Source organism: Lissotriton vulgaris, chromosome 1_1 (assembly GCF_964263255.1).
Source record: "Lissotriton vulgaris chromosome 1_1, aLisVul1.2, whole genome shotgun sequence".
In the NCBI taxonomy this organism is placed as follows: Eukaryota; Metazoa; Chordata; class Amphibia; order Caudata; family Salamandridae; genus Lissotriton; species Lissotriton vulgaris.
In genome coordinates this window covers 1,116,589,016-1,116,612,538 of record NC_141685.1, presented here as the reverse complement: position 1 = coordinate 1,116,612,538, position 23,523 = coordinate 1,116,589,016, and the positions used below count along the sequence as shown (strand labels likewise).

Here is a 23,523-nt window from a genome sequence, read left to right as displayed (position 1 = left end):
ATGGTGTGGTCCGTAGAACCTATCCGCTGTAAATGCTGAGGGGATAGGTATGTCGCATGGAGATAATTATTCTGGACCATCTGTAGAAGCAAGGAAATTGCTAGTTTGCTTGGGGCCAGGCATGCACCTACCCTGCCCTCTTGCCTACACCTGAGTGCATTAATTATTAGCAAACGATAAATAGCCGAGATTGCACCTCTACCCATTCGCCCCATAATGAGTTTCGTCTCAAGGGGGCTGCATTCTGGAATCTGCTTGGATGTCGGGAGGTGGGCTTGCAGTGATTGGCGCTGCTGAAGATAGTGAAAAAATTGCGTGCGGGAAAGACTATATTGGTCCTGCTTCTCTTGAAAGACTATCTAATATTTCTGGCGAACTTACCCCAGAAAAGTGATACCTATACGGTTCCAGTGAGAGAAGCCCTCCATACCCATCACTTGTCTGAGCAAAGTACTGCGCCACATTGGCATCATGTACGTGAGGCGACGAGTCGAGTGGGTAAGGTGCAAGGCTGCTCTCCAACAGAGCAGTGACACTCGGTGCAGGAGGGTATCCTAGAGGGTAAAGGACGTCCATAAAGTAGGTCAAGAAGCCCATCAAAGCCCAAAAGATGTCATTCAGGTCTATAAGCGGGATCATCCCAGCCCCCAGTAAACCATTCGTTCACCAGGAGCAGGTGCGCCACAAGGTAATAGCATATATATCTTGCGAGCCGAGGTGAACGTCACACGATTATGCCCAACGGACAAAAGATGTAAATTTCAAGGTAAAGGACTGAAACCATGCTCGTGGAATAGGATGAGGGTAATTCGCTAAGACGTATAGATACAGAGGGAGGCACATCATTTTAACCACATCGCTGCTGTGGTTATTTTTCCCCTGTGCTGGAAATTGCCATTTTGCTGCTGTCATGACGAGCTCAGCTCGTCATCAGCACATCTCAACTGTGCCTCATGACGAGCTGAGCTCGTCATGAGCATGGAAGGGGTTAAAGACTGCAGTTCGCCCGATCAGATTAAACGGTATACTGGACCATTTGCGTAAATCATGATCCAGTATTGAGGCAAGAGGAAGACATTTATGGACCATGCCAGGTCTGGAAGGCTGGATACATGAATCCCTAAGTACATAAAGGAGTTGCGTCTGATTGGAATATCAGGACACCAATATCCTGCAGCATCACCAGCGACCTCCACCAGCACGGACTTACTGGTGTTCACACGCAGACCAGATGCCTCCAATTCAAGTTGGAGGATCTCAAGACACCCAAGACCCTATATCCACAGTTCAATGAGGAAAAGCAGGACATCGTTCTTGTAGTGGGCAATCCGGACCTCCACTCCACCCATCCCCCTCCATTGCCAGCCCCAACTTGCGCATCACACCGAATCAGGCATGCCAATGGTTCTATGCCGAGGGCAAAAAGCAGCAGGGACAACCCTGCCGCGTCTCTCTGCGGATTGGGATGGGTGGGGAAAGAATTCCATTTACTTGAACTTGCGCTGAAGGGGTTCAGTTCAGCAGCTCCATTAGTTTACAAAAGGCGGGCCCGAAGCCTGCCTTGTGGACGACTTGAGAGAGGATCAACTGCACTCTTCGGATACAGTGGTGGGTGCTCCTACCGGGCATGAAGCCCTACTGGTCTGGGTGTATGAAGTAGGCCAAGGCTGTCTGATCGCTAAGACCTTTGCAAAGATCTTAATGTTGCCATTGATGAGGGAGATTGGGTGATATGAGGAGTAGCTGTCCAAAGGTTGACCTGCCTTTGGTAAGACCACAATGGTGGCAGGCAATAGCTAGGTCTGAAGGAAACTAGCCCCCCCCTTTGACGCCTCCATATAGAGGGCCAACAGATGAGGTGTCAATATATTGCAATAATATTTAAGAAATTTGATGGGCAACCCATTGGGTCCCCGGGTCTTGCCAAACTGAAGATCAGTTATGGCTTGTCTAATCTCTTCTGCAGATAGCAGTAGCTCCAGCTCTTGGGCCAAGGAGGAACGGATAGACGGCAGAGGCACATCTCTAAGATGGGGATGCGCAAGCTCACCGGGTGGGGTCAGGTATGCTGTATACAGATCTTGGTAAAACGTTGCAAATGTTTGGGTGATCATGGGCACCTCCTTGTGACGGGCACCGGAAGAGTCTCTAATAGCTGGGACCACCCTGCTGGAAACCCCTCTAGTCACCAGCCAATATAGCAGCTTGCCCGATTTGTCTCCCGAGGCATGTACCCGTTGGGTAGATGCCCTCCAGCTTAGATCTCAGCATCTCCAAAAGGCACTATACGTCTCCCGACCTCGCGCCGCAAGTGCGTCGCTCTAAAGCAAGGATATGGGCCTCCAACTCCGATACCTGTGCCAGCCGCTAATGCTCCTCCCCACACCGCACGTAGCCCTTAATATGACTGCACAAGGCATGTTTACTCGGCACCCATAATGTAACCAAGGAGGATACTGAACCTGTATTGTTCTGAAAGAAGGGATGAAGTTTCTCCTCCACAAAAGTTGTGCAATCATGGTCAGTTAAGTACCACGCTTTAAACCTTCACATCGGGCGGAGGGCGCTATTGGGGATAGCCCACTCAAGCAGGAGGGGACATGATCAGAGATGCCTCTTAGTAAAATCCAGATGCACTGCAATTCCAGCAAGTCCTAAGTCGGCAGCTAGAGATGGTCAATTCTGGACTCAGTTTTATGAGCTGCGGACAAGTGAGTGAAGGACCACTGTGTGGGGTTCCAGGAACACCGATCATCACAGAGGCCCATATATTCTACCCAGGCTGTAAGGCTCACGGAAAGAGCCAGACTGCCCTGTCGCAGGATGTCCGGCGTGTCCCGCACAGCATCCGGGACCGCATTAAAATCTCCAGCACTCAAGATCGGAGTCTGTGGGACCAGTCTTTACTACCAACTACCACCCATCTGGTTTATAAACTGCTCACTAAAACGCTGGCCCAGCTGGTGTGCTTTCTGCCTCCATAGTGTGCAATGTGTAAAGAAGAGGGGCAACTGACACCACCCCTTCCCGCACAGATTGAAATGCTCTTTACTGCAGCCAGATCTATGAACCTTATTCACCCCTCCTCTTCCAAGCTTACACACACTTCCCTCTGCTGAACATCTCATATTTCAATTTCCAGGAGTTCTTTGTATTGTTGGGTGAGAGTGTAGTTATGCCTGCTCTGTTGAGAATGAACATAGCTACTTATAATGTGACTATTGCAGGGCTGAGCCTTCTGTCCTCCAGCATAATGCGACTTGTGAGTGAGCAGAACAAGGACCACTGGGCCGACCACTTGCTCGACAGACGCTCCCTCTACATTCTCAGGTAAGAGCCCGGCTGTGAAACGGGCTGTCCTAGTACAAGCTTTAGTGAAGAGGTGGGCATAGTCCACTCATGTGCATCATCCCTCTCACACTCCACATCAAACACCTGGGCTGTGGATACAGCCTATACCTGTGGAGATGACCAGACTTTACATGCAGATCCTCCAGTGTAGTGCCAGGGGTAAGACTCTCCTGTACATCAGCCCTCCACCACATCTTCCTTCCTCCTTGCTATGGCTGTAGGTACAAGAACCGGTAGGAGTGTGGCTAGAGATGACAGACTTCTCATATTCCAGTGAAGAGCCAGACGCAGTCCCCTAGTGTAAATCGCCCCTCCTGTGCTCTCCCGCCTGCCTCCTTTAGTCCATCTGCCCATGGCTGTGGCAGTGAGTGTGTCTTTTATGTACTCTGACAAGAGATGGACTGTGCAGCAATGTGTACCTCTTCATCCTCTGTTGCAGAGTGGACTCTAATGCACATCACCCGCCCTCCCTTGCTTCCTCTCCACGTTTAACGTCAACAATGTGGGCAGAGTGTTTACCTCTACATACTCTGACAAGAGCTGGATTTTGGTGCAGAGTGTACCTGCGCATCCTCCAGGGAAGAGCCAACAGTAATCCTGTTATGTACATCGCACCGCCACATCCACTCTACGTTTAACAACAGGGTTCTGAGGGGAGAGAGAGTACCTGCACCTGCTCTGGTGATTGCTGAGCTGTAGAGAAGGTAAGTAACTTGTTCTTTAGGACCCACCAAAGGAATGGTGGGTCTGATGGAACTATGACGATGCCCCCCCCCCCCCCCCCCCCCCCCCCGGGCAGAAACTTTAAATGTTGTACTTACCGCGGAGCCTGAGCAACATGGCCGATGCCCGGTGGAGCTGTTTAGGCAGCTATAGAGGAGTTTGGCGCTGGTTCACCCCCTCAGCCGTTACCTCCCCAGCTGAACATTGGACATAGTTCTTCATCGTCTCCCCGTTGTATTTTTTTCTTCCCTCCCCCTCCCTCTGTAATCCTTTGGCTGCCTCCTTTTTCCAGCCCTGCGTGGAGCCATTGAGTCAGCTACTTTTATGGTTTTTTTGGATTGATTATTGCATATATCGCCATTTTGTGATCATGCTATCGGTTCGAGAGGGCCTCCATCTTGGCGGTTTCGTCTGATCCTCATTGCTGCTGGACTCCTCATTTCCCTGAATTACCTTTTCCTGTAGTCTAACCCCCCCCCCCCCTCACCCCCCAACCCCCTTTTAGGTCTCCCACACACCTCTCTTCATTTACTTTCACCTATACTCAGGATGTTTTGGATCGTTGGTGCACTTGACTGATTTGACCTCCTAAAGTTCTTTCCTCTTGCCGGTGTGCCTGACACTTTCTTCATTTCCTTCCCCCTCTACCTTCCATTCCCCATTAGACGTGTGTCCTGGCTATGCCATGCGCTAATAACTCATGTCTTTCTGTTATCACTGTTTTTCTCCTATGTTTATACTTGGCTCTGTGTAACTGATGTAATTTTGTAACATGTAACTCGCTGATCCTCATGTAAAGCGCTCTGATACCTCCGGGTCTAGCCAGCGCTATATAAAACTCTGCAAAAAAATAAATAGAGCAAGCTACTGGCACATCGTCCAGTGAGAAACCAGGTATAGTACCTCCCTGTACAGCACTTATCCTCCCCCACTTCATCTTACCATGGCTGTGGGAAGAGAGTGTACCTGTACATACTCTGGTAAGACCTGGGCTGTGGCACAGACTGTAACTCCACATTCCCCTGAAGTTCTTTCTCTTGCCGGTGTTCCTGACCCTTTCTTCATTCCTTTCCCCGATTTACCTTTCCCCCTCTACCTTCCATTCCCCATTACACGTGTGTCCTGGTTATGCCTTGCGCTAATAACTCAAGTCATTCTGTTATCACTGTTTTTCTCCTATGTTTATACTTGGCTGTGTGTAAATGATGTAATTTTTTAACATGTAACTCGCTGATCCTCATGTAAAGCGCTCTGATACCTCCGGGTCTAGCCAGCGCTATATAAAACTCTGCAAAAAAATAAATAGAGCAAGCTACTGGCACATCGTCCAGTGAGAAACCAGGTATAGTACCTCCCTGTACAGCACTAATCCTCCCCCACTTCATCTTACCATGGCTGTGGGAAGAGAGTGTACCTGTACATACTCTGGTAAGACCTGGGCTGTGACACAGACTGTAACTCCACATCCCCCTGAAGTTCTTTCTCTTGCCGGTGTTCCTGACCCTTTCTTCATTCCTTTCCCCGATTTACCTTTCCCCCTCTACCTTCCATTCCCCATTACACGTGTGTCCTGGTTATGCCTTGCGCTAATAACTCAAGTCATTCTGTTATCACTGTTTTTCTCCTATGTTTATACTTGGCTGTGTGTAAATGATGTAATTTTTTAACATGTAACTCGCTGATCCTCATGTAAAGCGCTCTGATACCTCCGGGTCTAGCCAGCGCTATATAAAACTCTGCAAATAAATAAATGTCAGTGAAGGGGAGGCTTGATGGGAGAGTTGATGTCTGATACTCTTTAACAAAAATGTATTGGGTCATATCTTGTGCAGGGGTGTTGGGGCGAAGCACATACTCACTGTCCCTTCTCTGCAGATGTATCAGGGTCGGATTGGCAAGGCGGGCATTCGGGAAACGGCCGAAGGGCCGTTGTCTCAGTGCCCTCTGTGGGCCGGTTTTTTTCTCCCCTTTTTCAGTTCACAGAGAGTGCTCTCTGCTATCTGCTCTCTGTGAACTTGGGAAGGGGAGAAAAAAAAACGGCCCACAGAGCGCACGGAAACAGAGACAGAAATGAAAGCGCTTCACTGTGTGCCATGCAGTGATTATTAGCTGTGGCCTCACTTCACCCCCTGCCCCTGAAAAGCAATCACGCCAAGGGTGGGCTGGGGAGCGGTGATTGTCTGCGAAAATCGGCCTCCCTGGGGGCCAGGTGTTGCTCAGGCCTTGAGCCATTTCCACCTCGGCCCCCTGGGGCCCACGCAGCCGAGAAACGGTGTTAATCTTAACACCTCGCCCACAGCCCCTCAGATTCAGGGCACAGTGGGCGAGGAAGAATGGGTCTGGCTGTGGGGGCTAGGTGATGTTTTGAACTCCCACCATCTTCACCTCAGCCTTCCCCTGTCTACCATTGTGCTCCCCTGCCAAGACATTGCCCTGGGGCCGGGAGGGCTGATTAATTTACTAATTGCAGGGGCCATACTGCTGTTCATGTGCTCTTGAGCTAAGTAGGTTAGTAATAGCAGGGGCTTCCCTTCTTCTCAGGTGCTCCTGCACTGAAGTTCTTGAATAATTTTGTGACAGAAAGGGGCCTTGCTGTTTTTTTAGTTGCTCAGCATGTAGGCCATTGTCACCTTGGGCCTGTGTCCTGCGCAAGAACAGTATCCTCCCACTTTCATTCCTTATCTTTGCATAGGCATAGGTGGCCTAACGCCAGAGTTGCAGAGATGGGGATTCAAGTTTGAATCCCAGGGTCTGCTCAACAGCCTGTGATTCTGGGCAGATCACTTCCTCGCCCAGGCCCTTAAATAAAAAATCAGATCATGTGTACTGTAATTGGTACTCATGAATAGAACTCAAATAGCCTTTGTCTAGGGCTGAATTTACACTACATAAAACTGTCAAATGGTAAGAAAATTATAAAAAATAACCATTTGTTCATGCTTTATGATTCTGCAAAGGGACCATGATAATTAAAGAGGACACTTTATAAAAACATGTCCATATTTTTAACACAGCTTTTCCGATACAAAATTTCCATTTCATGTGCCAGTTAACAATTTAACTCTATTTTAAAGGCCTAATCCAAAATGCAGACAAGGGGCATATTTCTCTATATGCCAAAAATATAATTTAGTAAGTTTTGGTTAGTTTTTTTTTGTAGTTTGTAGGTCATTCTGACAGTAAACACCCATTATCCCGAATCTTTCTTGCCGCATACCATCACTCCGCATACTTTTATTACGAAACTACTAGGACTCCGCAATGCCGTTATAACGCATGGCATTACATTTTATATGCTTTTACCACGCATACATTTACAACGAAACTCGTAAATGCATGAATGATAAAAGCATGTTTTTTTGTATATGTTAGGATAAGGTAAGTATGGGTATATAGGGTATATGTTTTGGGGTTCTGAGGTATATGTTTTAGGGTGATTGGGTATTTTAAGGGTTCAGGGATAGTTTTGGGGTACTGGGGTATTTTTAGGTTTCAGGACTAGGTTTTGGTTTTGGGATACAGGGGTATTTTTAGGGTGAAGGGATAGGTTTGGGTTTTGGGGTACAGGGGTATTTTTAGGGTTCAGGGATAGGTTTGGGTTTTGGGGTACAGGGGTATTTTTGGGATTCAGGGATAGGTTTGGGTTTTGAGGTACAGGGGTATTTTTGGGATTCAGGGATAGGTTTGGGTTTTGAGGTACAGGGGTATTTTTAGGGTTCAGGGATAGGTTTGGGGTTTGGGGTAAAGGGGTATTTTTAGGGTTCAGGGATAGGCTTGGGTTTTAGGGTGCAGGGTGTATTTTTAGGGTTAGGATGGGTTATGATTATGGGGTGCAGGGGTATTTAAAGGGACCATGGTGGGATTAGTTTTTAGGGTATTGCACAACTTTTTCTGGTTGGTTGTGTTTTGTTATCATGCATGTGGGCCCCAGAACGTGCTGCAGAGTTGGTGCTACATAATGTGTCTTACACATGGAGGACATGCGAAAAATTGTGAGGGATTGTTACACGGTTGGAATATTTAAAACCAATAGCACTAGTTGTTTGCAGGTCTCTTGTACCATGATTCAGAGAACAGAGTGTGTGTATTGCTTCTTCTATATAAGGAGGAAATTATTAGATTTCCTCCAATGGAATGGTGAAAATCCTCAGAACATCGCATTGGTTTTCATTGTTGCTGAAAGAATGGCATAAGTAAACATAACTAAAGCTACAATTGCAAACACAATGCCCGTATGGTTTATTGTGATATTGTGTGCTAGCTCACAAAACAACAACCAAATCACCCTTACCACTAAAAATGTGAGAAATAGGCAGGTTGCACACAGAATTCCACGTCAAATGTTGTTGCAATTTAATGTACACAATTTACCCAAGGAATGATTTTGCAGCATTATTCCAGATTGTATTACATTATGATATAGGCCTGAACATAGGTGCTCACAAACATTTTGCCAGGAGCAACAACATCTGGTCTGAGTTATGACCAAGAGCTATGTTGATACCAGATGAGTTGCAGTTGGGGGTAAGGTGAGTGTAAGGGAAGTGAGGCATATACATCTAGTTTCTGAATTGCACAATGTGATACCAACAACTTGGCATTAATACTGGTTTCGTATCTTAATCAGATCATGTGATCCTAGGCAATTGTTTTATTTCACTCCCCATGGCCCAGACTTTAAGGCAGCAACAGATATGAATAAAACTGTGTTTTTTGTATATAGACATCACCTGCTGACTGTGAAATAAATGTATGACTAGATTGTACAGATACATTTTTTCAGCATTCTTTACACCCCAGACTGCCTTTTCCTCGTTTTTGAATTCTTACTTTTGTTATTACATGTTCTATTACCAGAGATTCCAGTCTTACCCTTTCTCCTTGACTTTGTACTAGATTTCTGGTTTATGTGATGATTAGAGTCTAGGACATAGCTGGTTAGGAAAGAGTATCCAACGACATTGTGCAGGGCGTTAAGACTGCAAGTAAGTATTCAGTTATCTGAACTGCAGTGCTCCTAGTCTTTACCAATGTTACTTGCTCTGTAAGCTTTAAAAGGCTTAATTTACTAAATATTTGTCTACAAATTAGACCTCAAAGAGTAACCAAATGGTGTTTAATGAAAGGGCATGCCCCTCGAATGTGGGCCACGCCCCTTAAATATAGGCCATGCCCCTTAAATGTAGACCACGCCCCTTAAATGTAGGCCACGCCCCCTTAATGTGGGCCACTTTTTCGTCAGTGCCCGGGCCAAATTGTGATCCCAATCCGACCCTGAGATGTATTACTTACACTTGAACATGTTTTTATTGTAGTACAATGTCATAGGTGATGTTTGGGAATATACAAGTCTAACTCGTGCGTGCGCGTTTGTGTGTGCACATAAGTAGCAGCTGTTGGCGAAGCCGGGCTCCGGGGCCTTCCTGGGCTAATCGTGTCTCCTCTTCTTCTCTCCACAGTGGCAGAGCCCGCTACGAATTTACACATGAAATCCTGCCGGACGAGCAGTCTGTTTTCAATGGGCAGCGGGTTCCCCGTGAGCGCCGGATCGCGGTCATCTGCCGGAACCTTCCAGAGGCGGAGCTGGGGGACGGTGTAGTTCCAGCATCCTGACCGTGACAGCACAGACACTCACCTCAGTGACCTGTGCCCACAGGTGTGAGGCCTTGAACAGGCCGAGAGATTGCCATAGGACCCAGAGGTGGCAGGCCTTGGATAAACCGAAGCATGCCAGTGGCGCCATGGGGTGTCTGGTCTTGTAAGAACCCAGTTTCGTTTTACTCTCAATATAGCATAGTCAACACTCCCTCTGAGTGGGCAAGAAAACAGCTAACTTTGCCTACTGTTGGCCATGTACTCCCCTGGCTCCCACAGGGATATGTAATGAAAGGATGGGCCCGTCCACCTCTAGAGATGGCCCTTCACCACCTCACCCTCGTGTGGTATGGACAAGTTTCTCTATTTTCACAGAAGTTTTATTTTTGGACAACTTTCGTTTTTCTTATAACAGAAGAGGCACTGACAACAGTCTGTATAAATAAAATCAGACAGGAGGGAGCACTTTAATAAATAAATAAGTTATTAAACATAAATAGCTTTTATCGTACTGTACACGACTGAGGTTTTTATCATAATGTAGAAAACGGGGACACCTGAAGACAAAGCCAGTGAAGGAAGCACGTATCCTGGACTGGAGTGACACTCTTTACGGGCCATAGTCCAAGGTAAGGTAACATTGGAGCTATGGGTGGAAGCAGGGACATTTTGTTGATACACCTCCAAAGGGGCTAATGCAGGTCTCAAATCTAGCGTCATGCAGGTGTCCGGGGAACCAGCAACCTTACTTGGGTAAGAATGTATCCTTCGAGTATGTGTAGTTTTAGTACTACTTGTCTTAGGTGCTCCGAGTGTCGCCCATTTCATCAGTCTACAGACTTCTGAAGCTGTAACCGAGGTTTAGTTACGCACAGTGTTCAAGCAAGCTTGCATTAGACAGAAAGCAGTGTCGGACTCTCTTTTGGGGTTACAAACTTTATAGACCTTGTGGGGTATTGCTTTTTTGGGAACAACCTCCATTGTCGTTTTGGAGTTTTTTAGAAGCATTTGTCCTTGTTTTGGAGACCACAAAGCAGTCTGGCTTTTTGAGGTCTGGAGCAGTTTGACCTTTACTGGCCTAGAATGCTGTGACCTCTTGTGGTCCCACCTAGGTAAGGAGTATCCTGGCCTTTTGGGGTCCATAGCTGTTAGTGGATACTGAACCATCATACACTTCAAGATCTAGAGCAGACTAAGACATCTCGTAAAAGATAGACCCTTTACTGGTGTCTCTTCAGCCCACGCAGCCGCACGCTGAGGCGGAGAGCTTCTCCACGGTGCGCCACTGGTGGCTGTCATCAAGGAAGACCACGTCCTCATAGTGCAAGGGCCGGCAGCAGGGGTCACTAAAGATCTTGTCCTCGATGATGGCTGGGATGTCGCTCTTCTGCAGCAGTACCGACAGCGTCAGGTCATGGTTGGTGCGAGCCCGAGGGCAGGTGCCCCCGCAGAACTTAAAGAGGATGCTCTCTTCGGACTCGTAGCCCAAGCCCAGGTCCTTCACTGGCAGCAGGAGGCTCTTCAGACGGCACTCGCGGTCCTGGCGGCTCCCATTCACTCTGCGTTTCTGGCGGTTTCTGGCCTCCAATGTGTTCACTTCAGCCGCAGAGGAAGGCTGGGGGTCTTTCCTCAGCATGTGTTGGTCTAAAAAACAGAGCAAGAGAAATACAAAGAGTTGAATCTCCAAAAAGCACTATCTTCAAGAATGGTTGAAAGTGTCGCATTTTAGAAACGCTTCAATGAATCTAAGCTCTAGCGATTGACACACTGACATTGGCCTGGACTTTTAATACTGGCAAAGTACTTTGTGCAGACATTACAATCCCACCTTCCACCAAACCTCCTGCGAATGCTTCAGTTTGTTTGTGCCTACATAGGAGATCCACAGCTAGGGCCCGGGTCAGAAGGCGTGTTTCACTGACTAGTACCATTCTGAATTCATATCAGAAGCAGATACTCTTTGTTAACTATCGGAATTCAGGTGGAAGACAGCCAAACACTGCGGAAGTTGGCTCTAGTTCAATATTTAACAGCAGTTAATTCTCCAACATTTGCTACTGTGAAAGAGTTGTTGGTTCGAGTTCTTCCAGCCTTAATACTGCATTTTTAAGTGGTGGACTGGCAACCGTCCTTGTGGCCAGAGAGTTCTTCTAGCCAACTTCTATATCACTGTCTTTAAGAAATTTAAAGAGGCAAAGATCCGGTCTCTGGTGTTTTGAGGGTGATATTTTAACCTGAATATCCTTGCTACTTAATGTGGCAAGTAAGTTGAATGTAGTCTTTTAGAGTGGTTGTGTCTACACCAGGCTAGGACACCCTGCTTTTGATCTCAGCCAAAGTGAAGTTGCTATAATCCGTGCGTTCCTAGACTGGAGATCTAGAGGAGGTCATAGTAAAGCCCCATAGCTGGTGATCTGGGTACCAGAATTATGAGGATGGCCTGTTCCTGTGTGTGCCAAGTGTCCAGCTCTGAGGCAGTGCCCTTATGAGCAGCAATGTCCCATTAAGAACAGGGTACAACCTCTGCGCTATTGGCAGAAGTCCACATTAGTGGCTAATATGGACTTGCCTATGTATCTGAGGACCTTCTCACTCTGGTCCAGTGTCACCGTGGCATTTTTACGGACAGTCCATAAAGCAAGATTGAGAAAATTGAGTCAGGGGAGGAGATGTGACTTGGTACTCCATTCATTAATAACTGGTTCTAACATTGTGCACACTTGGCACTGTACTTATTTACATGTGTTGTTATATAACTGTCCGCAACAAAGTGAAGAGAAAATCTGCCTAAATCTGATTGATCTATAGGCTCAAGTAGAGTCTCAAGTATACACAATTAGTCCTAAACCCACGTGACCAGTCCTAATCACAACATCAAGGTAGACATGTTTAGAAAAAAAAATTCATGTTTATTTTTTTATACAAGTATCGATTCGATATGAACAATTTTTGTACTTATATAATAAATAATCAACTCATTCAACCCCAGATCCCGCACATCCCTTAAGTCAATCATATCAAGCCACACATACTCATACGTTCTTCATTCATCCTTCTCACACCACAGCCAGTTTGCCAGTTGTTACAGATGAATACAGGTCCCGTAAAGTCTGTAAGACCCCTTGACTGATCCGGATTTCCCAGTCAGACTTACCCTGCCTTAACTCCCGATGGGAGCTATTGATTTGAACTATTAGGTAGGTCATGAACCGAGTGTTTACCACCGTCCATATTCGCTCTACAAAATAAATTTAAAATGATCACCAGGAGCTCCCTAGTGCCAGGAAGGGACTATTGCTGACAGAGGCCAATCACTGTGCTATGTGGTGGCCTTATATATTTGTTTTTATATGTGTCTGTGATATGTATATTTTCCTACGTATAGTCATGTATTTGCAATTTGTGTTTTACCTTTTCAAAGCGCCAAGTTCCATGGGTTCGTGTTTGGACTTTTTATGAATTATTGTTATCCTTGAGTTGTAAGCCCACTAGCTAGTGACCAGCTCTTTGAAACTATAAATAGTCTCTCTGTAGGAATCTAGTACTGATCATGAAATGGAAATTGTTAATGATTAAATGGATTACACAACTGTCTGTCTTTTTAACTGTTTCAGATTTGTGCTGTTGTCCCTCTCCCTTCCATTGTGTGCCCAGATGAAGGTGTGGCCCAAGTCCTGGCCAAACACCGAAACGCGCGTTGGCGCTTGAAGACTGTCCCGCTATCTCTCCATCTAGTCTCTATTCCTTCTTGAGACTTTACGGGACCTGTATTCATTTGTAACAACTGGCAAACTGGCTGTGGTGTGAGAAGGATGAATGAAGAACGTATGAGTATGTGTGGCTTGATATGATTGACTGAAGGGATGTGCGGGATCTGGGGTTGAATGAGTTGATTATTTATTATATATGTACAAAAATTGTTCATATCGAATCTATACTTGTATAAAAAAAATAAACATGAAATTATTTTTCTAAACATGTCTCTACCTTGATGTTGTGGTTAGGACTGGTCACGTGGGTTTATGACTAATTGTGTATACTTGGGACTCTACTTGAGCCCATAGATCAATCAGATTTAGGCAGATTTTCTCTTCACTTTGTTGCTTATGATTCCCCTGCTTTTCTGCCTAATATTAGCTCTCCCAGGGGGGCCCTTTGTTTATTGGTATATAACTGTCCGCATCAGCACGTCACAGTAAACCAACCATTGAGAAAGCAAATTCACCCGCTTACAAGTAATTTCGAATATCACAATACAGGTGAACATGGGCAATTGCTCAAAAATTGAAAAAATGCAAAATAAGAACTCAAGTTAAAAAAGATTCAAGCTAACAATTTATGCAGGGGAACATGATAGAAAAGTTCCAGGTATGCAAAAAAGCGTTGGCAAAGCCAATAGGTCTAGACTTTATATGTGATTTGTAGAGCTGTTCGCTCAGCCAACACTGGTAAAGTATTGTTTTAAAAAAAGTAAAAGAAAATAATGAAATAAAAACACCCAGATATGTTATGGTAGCTCAAAAGTTGTACATCAAATTAAATGGGTCAAATCTTTATAAATGGCAGGGTTTCTTTTTCAAATACTTTTCACTCAGAAAACTCAGACAGAATTAAAAAAGAATAAGGAAGTGTCAAAATGTAAAGGGAAACTCTTATCAAGGCCTAATTTGCTTTCCACACGATTTAGCCATTTGGTCCTCTGCAGTAGCTTAGGGAACTCATGTATGGGCCCCCAGAAGAAGTGTCATGATAAGTACACATTCTGTGCTAGATGCATGCTGATGAGCGCAGCAGATGGCCCTCCCCGCTCCATAAAGGCCTTTGTGAGCCAGCTTGTGCTTTCACGCAGTCTATGAAATGCAGGAGATAAAACCAAATCAACCCTTAAAATCTGCTCGTCAGCCAAACCCCAGCAAAAATATCTGTTGCTGTGCTGGGAAGGTGGGACGTGCATTGAGGGCAGGAGTGAAATGAGCACATGACGAAGATAACTAGAAAACACATGCACTCTTATAGAGTCCTGAATGAAAAAGAAAAAAAGTTGTTTCCTAAAGGTGAGTAGTGGAAGTATATTAGTTGCCAATCAAAAGGATTGTAAAGAGGCAGGGGAGGGACAAACACAAGAAAAGGAAGGAAACCCGTTGAATAAGAAGCAACAAACCAATGAGTGACCAAGCCAAGGATAAGCAGTGGGTGCTGCCTGGCGGGCAAAACCTGAAGCCTTTCAAAAGGGGAGATAAGAACTGTTAAGGGATACTAGCGTTGAAGAGCGGGAAGGCATGGTGGGAGGGATAAAAAGGATGCATCACCAGGACCGTAGATAACAGAAGTCTCAGAGTACAGAGACCCAGTGTGAGGAGATTTCAGTGATACCTGAAGAATAAGAGTCAGAGAGGTGAGAGGAATAGGAAGTCACGGAATGCCAGGAGTCAAATGGTGTCAAAAATTGCATGCATCGCGGGAAATCTGAGGTTTGGGAAAGCAGATAAAAGGCAAGAGGAATACGAAGATAATATCGATTTACAATGTTAAAAGTTTTTTTTAGGGTGGTTAGAAAGGAGCCTTAAAGTTAACATTTGGGCAAACGAGGAGGAGCAAGAGGGATACATTTATGCATTTTGAGGGTCCTTATATACTGAAGTAGTAAAAGATGATGGTGTGGGTAAACAGAACACAGGTTGTCCTGGGATTCTATGCTTTGTGTCCTCTGGGCTAAGGAGGTATTTAGAGTTTGGTGGAATTCACATCGGCCCTATTTAGAGAGTTATATACTCAAATGTATATACTTTTAATTGAGTGGTTGTAACATATGCCAATTTTGGTGGATGTCTAAATAACCCTGTAAGTTTGACTTGTTTTCCAAACTGCTCAGAGCAGATCCGAGAGGTTTAGACAGGCTAGTTAGTACAGAAACACCATCTCAGACCAGTGGCGGCTGCTCCAGGGAAGCCAGTAGTAAGGGGTGTGGTGTAAAAAAAAAATTACTTTCCTACCGACTGGCTGGCCGGCCACTGCCTCTTCTCCGTCCGCTCCATCTTCTTCCTTTTTGTAGAAGCTGGAATCACCCAGGCTCCCCTAAGCTAATCACAACACTGCGTTGTGATTGGTCTGAGCACTGTGGTTCGGCGCTCAGACAGGGACTGGGAGCCTGGGTATGTTGCCCACCCAGGCTGTACAGTACAGTTGGTGGAGAACATGCAAAGTGCGCATGACAATTTGGCTGTCCCAAGATTGCCTCCCAGTCATGCGCACTTAGAGAGTGCCACCACGCCTCCTCCTGCTCTGCCAGCCCAGCCTGCAAAACGGCCTCAGTACAGAAAATAAAATAACATTGCGCTATCATTTTATTTGTCCTTTTTTGAAGTGCTGAAAGGCAGTGGGGTGACGCTCCTACGCCTTAGCGGTAAACCGTCCCGGTCTCAGACTAGTAAAGGCAGACCGGTGTAAGAGACAGAGCTGTACAGAGAGACTAGCACAGAAGGCCGGAGAGGTTCACAAAACAGTAGTGGCCAGCAGAGACAGGCCTCGAGGATCAGACAGATGAGGACTGGCAGACTTAGTGGCTTAGACTGATCAGCTAGCGAAGACACACTCCGAGTTCTAGCAACATTAATATGGGCTGACGGAGAGGCTGAGTACAGTAGGGACCAACTGAACTGCTCAGGAAGAGCAGTAGATTCTGAGCGGGTCACAGACTAGTGAAGGCAGACATAAAGTCTCAGGCAGACTGTCGCAGACTGAAAAATTCAGATAGGACAGACCAGTAACATAGCGTCCGCCCTGGGTGACACTTTTTAGGTCTCGCCTGAGCCAATGCGCTTGCGCATTGATCCAACGAGATTATAGTAAGGGGAAAAGAACAGTCTACCAAAATGGCGGATTAGACACAGTTCATGTGATCTATGCGCGTGCACAGCGCCAGCCACGTCACACACCACCATTTGTCTGTGCCTCGCATCAGACTTCAAAGGCTGCTGCTCCCCCCCAATCAGAATTCAAAAGTACTTGATTGCTGTCCAAGCCCCAGCCCTCGCTACCTCTATCATTATACACTCTCCCTGGGTCTTCCTGTTTCCCCTTGCTTTTTCCCAGCTCCATTATTCTGTGCTTTGATAAACTGAACACGCTTTGTAGCACTCAACCCTGCGTGCTCTTAGCTTCATTCTCTGTGCTGCTGCACCACATCACTCAGGGACACCACCACATCACTCAGGGACACCACCACATCACTCAGGGACACCACCACATCACTCAGGGGCAACACCACATCACTCAGGGGCAACACCACATCACACAGGGGCACCACACAGGGACACCACCACATCACTCGGGGGCACCACCACATCACTCGGGGGCACCACCACATCACTCGGGGGCACCACCACATCACTCGGGGACACCACCACATCACTCGGGGACACCACCACATCACTCGGGGACACCACCACATCACTCGGGGGCACCACCACATCACTCAGGGGCACCACTCACGGGCACCACCACATCACTCGGCCAACACCACATCACTCAGGGACACCACCACATCACTCAGGGACACCACCACATCACTCAGGGACACCACCACATCACTCAGGAGTACCACCACCTCACTCTGGGGCACCACCATCTCACTCTGGGGCACCACCACCTCACTCGGGGACACCACCACATCACTCGGGGGCACCACCACATCACTCGGGGGCACCACCACATCAATCGGGGGCACCACCACATCACTCGGGGGCACCACCACATCACTCAGCCCAACCACATCATCGCTCAGCACCACAACAGCACTGTCCTTGCTTGCTACCAATAAGCATTGCCATAGCCAATAGGACTCGCATTAGGAAAGTGTAAGCTATTGGCTATGTGAATAACAATGCTATTAATTTATATATTTTCAAAGCCAACACATATTAAAAAAATGTGTCATTTACAATACCAATAGCTCACACTTTCCTAATGCGAGACCTATTGCATTGCAAATGCTTGTTTCGAGGTTGCGGTGACCGCTAGGTAAGTTTTCTCTCCCTCCTCTCGTCATCGTCCCCCCGCTTGTTGTCTGTCACCTCGCGCCCCCCACCCCCTCCCAACGTGTCCTTCGCCGCCCGGCCCTGCCGCTTACCTCCACCACCCGTCCCTGGGCGCAAAACTGTAGGATTGCTCCGAGCGGCAAAAGCGCTAGCTATGCCACTGGGACAGACTGAGCAGTTGAGGCAGCTAAACATCTCAGATGGAGCATTGCAGACATGGACGTCGTAGGTGCGACCCCTAGCTTGCCCCTTGTGAACCTCGGCCCTCCATTTGTGACCCTTGTTCTCAGAGGGGGCAAAATCAGCTGTGCTTATGGAAGTGAGATGGGACTCTATTTTCCTTGTTTTCTGTGATTTTTTTATTACACTAATTGTGAATAATAATATTCACTATTAGTGTAATATAAAAAAGAAGTAAAGTTAACTGTAATAAGACTCTACCTGTCAGCTGAGGTGAGCAAAAATGCTCTTAAATGTATGTTGAGTGCGTGCTTGTGGGTGAGTTTATCTGATAGTGTATCGTATGTGTAAGCATGTGTGTGTGAGTGAGAGTAAACGCCAAAAGGCGTGTTGTGTCGCTTCCACTACCTCTGACATTTTGATACTGACATAATTACAGACAGACCAGCGCAAAAAGACTTAACGATTCAGGCTGAACGGACAGCCCAGCTAGGACCGCCGGAGCAATTCAGGCAGCTGCACCACCCTGCGAATGGTTAAAGAGAGCAGTTCATTCAGACCAGTTGGACAGTCCAGGTGGGTCAGGATGAAATATCCAAATGCAGAGTTGGATACCGGACATACCACCATATACACTACTGGTGTCCGCAGGCACAGGCTGCTTTCACTGTGGAGTGCACAGGAAGACGTGCTATTGTGTGTACATCGGATTCTAAAGATACCCGGGTCTGCTGGTACCCTCGCTGACAGAAGGAAAGCATTACTTTGGCATTTTAAGGGCCGTTATATAATTAAATACATTTTTAAACGTCCTAGTACAATTCCATAGCTGTCTTTAGGCATTTGCATAATAAACGTAATTATTACCCATCCAATGGTGAACTTTTATCGATCTCAGAAGGATGAAAGTCTAAATCTGTGTTTCTCGGATTTAACCTGAGAGAAAACCTCTTTGCAATAAGCTGTCAAACCATCTGTCAATAAACAGCAGCTGAAAATAAGGACATCTTATTTGCTGTGTCCAGCCAGATAACTTTTCAGGTTTGAGCTCTGAAGAATTCCACATTCTAAACAATGCAGACCAAGAGTGTCACCTCAAAATACCTATTTTTAAGCATTAGTGAATTTCGGATAGACAGACTGTTTTAAGAAACTGATAGAGGCCTCGCATTTTATTTGGGGGTACATAGAAGCTTCGGGTGTACCCACACAACGTGTAACAGGACGAATATGGGAGTGCAAAGAAGAAGTAGGATTACTTTATTCAGGTTCTATTTACATGTAGTTTGAGAGTACCTGGGCGCAGTAGCCTACCTCAATAAGCTATCTAGACCTATACCATTGGAGTGCATGGACCAGGAGAATGTCACCATCATGTGCTTTATGGCGTGTGTCACCACTGTAATTTATAAGTAATGTCCTACTGACAACATTATTCAATATAACTAACTTTGAGCATCTTCAAAGCTTACTTGTGCCTTCGCAGAGTGATATACAACTAATATGGGAGTTCGAATAAGCGGGTTTCTTCCTGCATAAGCTGCTAAATTACTTTAATAAGAGCGCCCAAGAAAAGTTCGTACCTCACGAGATGCTATATTCTTGAGATTGGGGTGTACCTATATGAGGTGCCGTATACCTGTAATTCGAGAGTGCCTAGACAGGTTCTTTCTGTATGAGGAGCCGTATACCTGTAATCTGGGAGTGCCTAGACCTGTTCTTTTTGCATGAGGTCCTGTATACCTATAATTTGGGAGTGCCTAGATAGGTTGTTCCTGTATGAGGTGCTATATGCCTGTAATTTGGGAGTGCCTAGAGGTGTTCGTCTTGCATGATGTACTGTATGCCTATAATTTGAGAGTGCCTACACAGGATCTTCATGTAGGATGTGCTGTATACATGTAATTTTGGAGTGCCTATACCGGTTCTTCCTGTAATTTGGGAATGTCCATACAGGTTATTCCTATGTAAGGTCCTGTATACATGTAATTTGGGAGTGCCTATACAGGTTCTTCCTGTATGATGTGCTGTAAACATGCAGTTTGAGAGAGCCTAAACAGGTTTTACATGCACGGGGTTTGAATATTTCGAATTTGGTAGTGGATAGAATGATTCTACTTGCAGGATGATCTATATATCTGAAATTAGTGAGCGCCGCCTAGAAAGGTTGTAGCTCTGTAATTTGTGAATATGCAGGTACAGGGCTAAGAGTATGCTATGGTGGCAGACTTGTTCGATTGGGATCGACGGATTTTGTGTATTGACTCCGTTAACTTTGAACCCCTTTTTCTTTGATGAATTGACTTTGATGATGATGATATGAACAATTTTTCAAGACCAAGCTACTTGATGTACTATCCATCCCTCTGCATCCCCAGGTATTTTCTGAGGACGCATCAGATCATGAAAATAAATCCACCTACGTCTCTAGTTCGTTTTAGTTCTGCCACCATCCTACACAAATGCATACAGCCAAATAGCTTTGTTTCTATTGATGTGAAAGGCTTGTCGTGTTACATTGCCAATTGTATTTCACCGAAACCCGCAAGTCTGGCATTTTTTTAAAGGGAGGCAGGTTCCCCTCAAAGAGGAATTGACCGATTTTAGCACCCGGTGCAGCACTACGCATCCCAAGACTCGTGGAGAATTTGCTGCAAATTTAATTGGACAGTTGAAGTACGCCAACAAAGACGGGGAAATCATAAAATCATGGAAGCGCCCTGACTTTAGGCCAAACATGGCACTTAGCGACTCTCTTGAAACCTTCTATGGCGGTGCTTATTTCACCACATATCTGCCTACAGTGGGATGGATTTTGTGGAAACGCTGCAAGTTGTCCTCGCCAGATTTGTTTTAGCAAATTTATTTTGAGTACTGGGACAGGATAGCATTTTTTCATTGCAAGACCATAAAGCAATATTTATTAATGTTGACTAAGTCCTCAAGGCCTGAATTTGGGCCTGATTGCAAGTGGTCTGTGTCTGATGCAATACTTATCTCATTTAATAAAATACAATACCGAAGTGTTAAGAATTTATCAAATGCGATAATTATCGCCTGGATTACTTTGTGGGGAATAACATATAGATTTCAATGCTTAATGCACCAAAAATCTGCATGTCCCTGTAAATATTGGACCTTTTTTCCTTGTTAAATTCTAACCGGTTTGACCTACCGAAATTTACCTAGGGTGCCATCTTTATCACACCTGGAGAGTACTAGGTGGGATTAATATCGCACCACTTTTAATTGGGGGCCGCAAATTAACAGATCAAGTTGTCATCAGACCAAAAGATTTAACAATTTCAAAATCCTTAAAAAACTCACTTAACAAGTAAGTGACTAAGAGAAAGGTGTAAGAACCATGACAAGGAATTTTTGATCGTGGATTTGGAAACCTGCATTTTGTATAACTGTGTCATGTGTAGAGCATCTTCCTAAAAAGTATTACCATGAATTGGGCATTTTCTGCCACTGGTGAAATCTGCCTTACTTGAATTCTAGAAGCTCTTTAAGAAAATGGCAAACATAGCTTAACTGGTATTACTTTTAAATTCATGTGTTTGAAAAACATAGTTAGCTCGATAGGGTACGTTTCAAGGCCGGCATATATCGTATATTTTTGTACACTAATTTTCTTTGCACTGTGAGGGGTTTCTGCATGCACACTAAAGGTTCACCTGCAATTGAAGACTTTGTTCTCATCACCATGGTACCTCCAGCTACAATGGATCATCTCCTATGGTTTTCTTTTTTTTTCTTTTCACATGCGTACACCTGTTTACTGTGTTATCCTCCATTTGTGGTTGCTGTTTCCCAATTTATGTTTATACTGCCCCCTTGTTCTTTCTTTCTGCCTATTGTAAAGCGCTCTGATATCCTTCGGGATCTTGTTCGTGCTATATAAAACTTTATAAATAAATCTTTATAAATAAATAAATAAATTGATGTCATGAAAGATTTAAGCGCACTGCCTGAGGTCATCAAACAAAGGGTCATTTTGGAATTCAAAGATGAATTAGTTACATTAAAACAAACGTTTTTATTCCAAAATAACCTTAACCAGAAAACAATAAAATACGTTTTAGAATCTACAAATACCGAACAGATGTCGTCAAATGACACACATTCTTGAACACAAATCTTGCTGACCTTGTTAAAGAGAGACACGTTATTGGCACATCCTGAGATACAACCCTTAATCAGACACCAACAAGCAAAGGCGAATCCATTGCCCAACAAGAAGGCAAACAAAGGACGGTCTGGAGTGCAAAGCCCAGCAAAACGCCAACAAATGACTTTCTGGGCCACCATGACCAAAGGCACATTCTTGAAAATAAACCTCAACCAGATCAAACCAGATGTCATCCTGGAACCAATCCCAAACAAAAGCCCTCAAAGAATTGGCATTTTGGAACACAAAACGCAACCAGAAATCATTAGCGGCACACTCTGGAAACCTTGTTAATATTAGAAAGTGTGCTGATACATGGCTCGGTAAAGAGTACTGCATTTGTTTCCTTGTGCTGGATGGCCCCTTTATTACCGTTCTCGCGGCACAAACTTGTGTTACTTTGGGTTTCTTTGTAGCGCTTTATGACACCTAATTGCCACTTCAGAAATTTTAGGAAGGGAACAAAATGTTGAGGAGGAAATGGAATGGAAACCTTGAGAATGCAAGGAACTTCCCCGACACGCCTGTATCTCACTGAATGGATTGATGGTGTTGTTTTTGGGTGTCATGTTTAAGATTGGCTGACCTCTAAGGTGGAAACAGGAGGTTGAAGTGTTTTAGATGTCTTGGATGGCTGTCACTTAAGCGTATAATTTATTTATTTTATTTATAAAGTTTTATATAGCGCGAACAAGCTCCCGAAGGATATCAGAGCGCTTTACAATAGGCAGAAAGAAAGAACAAGGGAGCGGTATAAACATAAATTGGGAAACAGCAACCAAAAATGGAGGATAACACAGAAAACAGGTGTACACATGTGAAAAGAAAAAAACAAAACATAGATGATCCATTGTAGCTGGAGGTACCATGGTGATGAGAACAAAGTCTTCAATTGCAGGTGAACCTTTAGTGTGCATGCAGAAACCCCTCACAGTGCAAAGAAAATTATTGTACAAAAATATACGATATATGCCGGCCCAGAAACGTACCCTATCGAGCTAACTATGTTTTTCAAACACATGAATTCAAAAGTAATACCAGTAAAGCTATGTTTGCCATTTTCCTAAAGAGCTTCTAGAATTCAAGTCAGGCAGATTTCACCAGTGGCAGAAAAGGCCCAATTCATGGTAATACTTTTTAGGAAGATGCTCTACATATGACACAGTTATACAAAATGCAGGTTTCCAAATCCACGATCAAAAATTCCTTGTCATTGTCCTTACACCTTTCCCTTAGTCACTTACTTGTTAAGTGATTTTTGTAAGGATTTTGAAATTGTTAAATCCATTGGTCTGATGACAACTTGACCTGTTAATTTGCGGCCCCCAATTAAAAGTGGTGCGATATTTATCCCACCCCGTACTCACCAGGTGTGATAAAGATGGCACCCTAGGTAAATTTCAGCAGGTCAAACCTGTTAGAATTTAACAAGGAAAAAAGGTCCAGTAGTTACAGGGACATGCA

The 23,523-nt window shown here is 45.1% G+C and overlaps 2 protein-coding genes across 2 annotated transcripts in view; one reads left to right on the top strand and one right to left on the bottom strand.

Moving 5' to 3' along the window:
• The window catches only part of ALKBH7 (alkB homolog 7, RNA demethylase), a 73,447-nt gene extending 63,272 nt beyond the window's left edge, over positions 1–10,175 (top strand). Inside the window, exon 4 of the mRNA XM_086963683.1 lies at positions 9,534–10,175. Within this exon, the coding sequence (XP_086819809.1) occupies positions 9,534–9,687 (154 nt within the window). The 3' untranslated portion in view covers positions 9,688–10,175. The remainder of the gene's footprint in view (positions 1–9,533) is intronic.
• A 394-nt stretch (positions 10,176–10,569) lies between these two features.
• PSPN (persephin) lies at positions 10,570–11,367 on the bottom strand. The gene has a single exon (XM_086963685.1). It carries the CDS (start codon positions 11,303–11,305, stop codon positions 10,904–10,906), a length of 402 nt encoding a protein of 133 aa, XP_086819811.1. The 5' UTR covers positions 11,306–11,367; the 3' UTR covers positions 10,570–10,903.
• Positions 11,368–23,523: the final 12,156 nt, after the last annotated feature.

Coding starts and splice junctions, on each gene's coding strand:
- PSPN (XM_086963685.1), bottom strand. CDS start 11,305: ATGCTGAGGAAAGACCCCCAGCCTTCCTCTGCGGCTGAAGTGAACACA.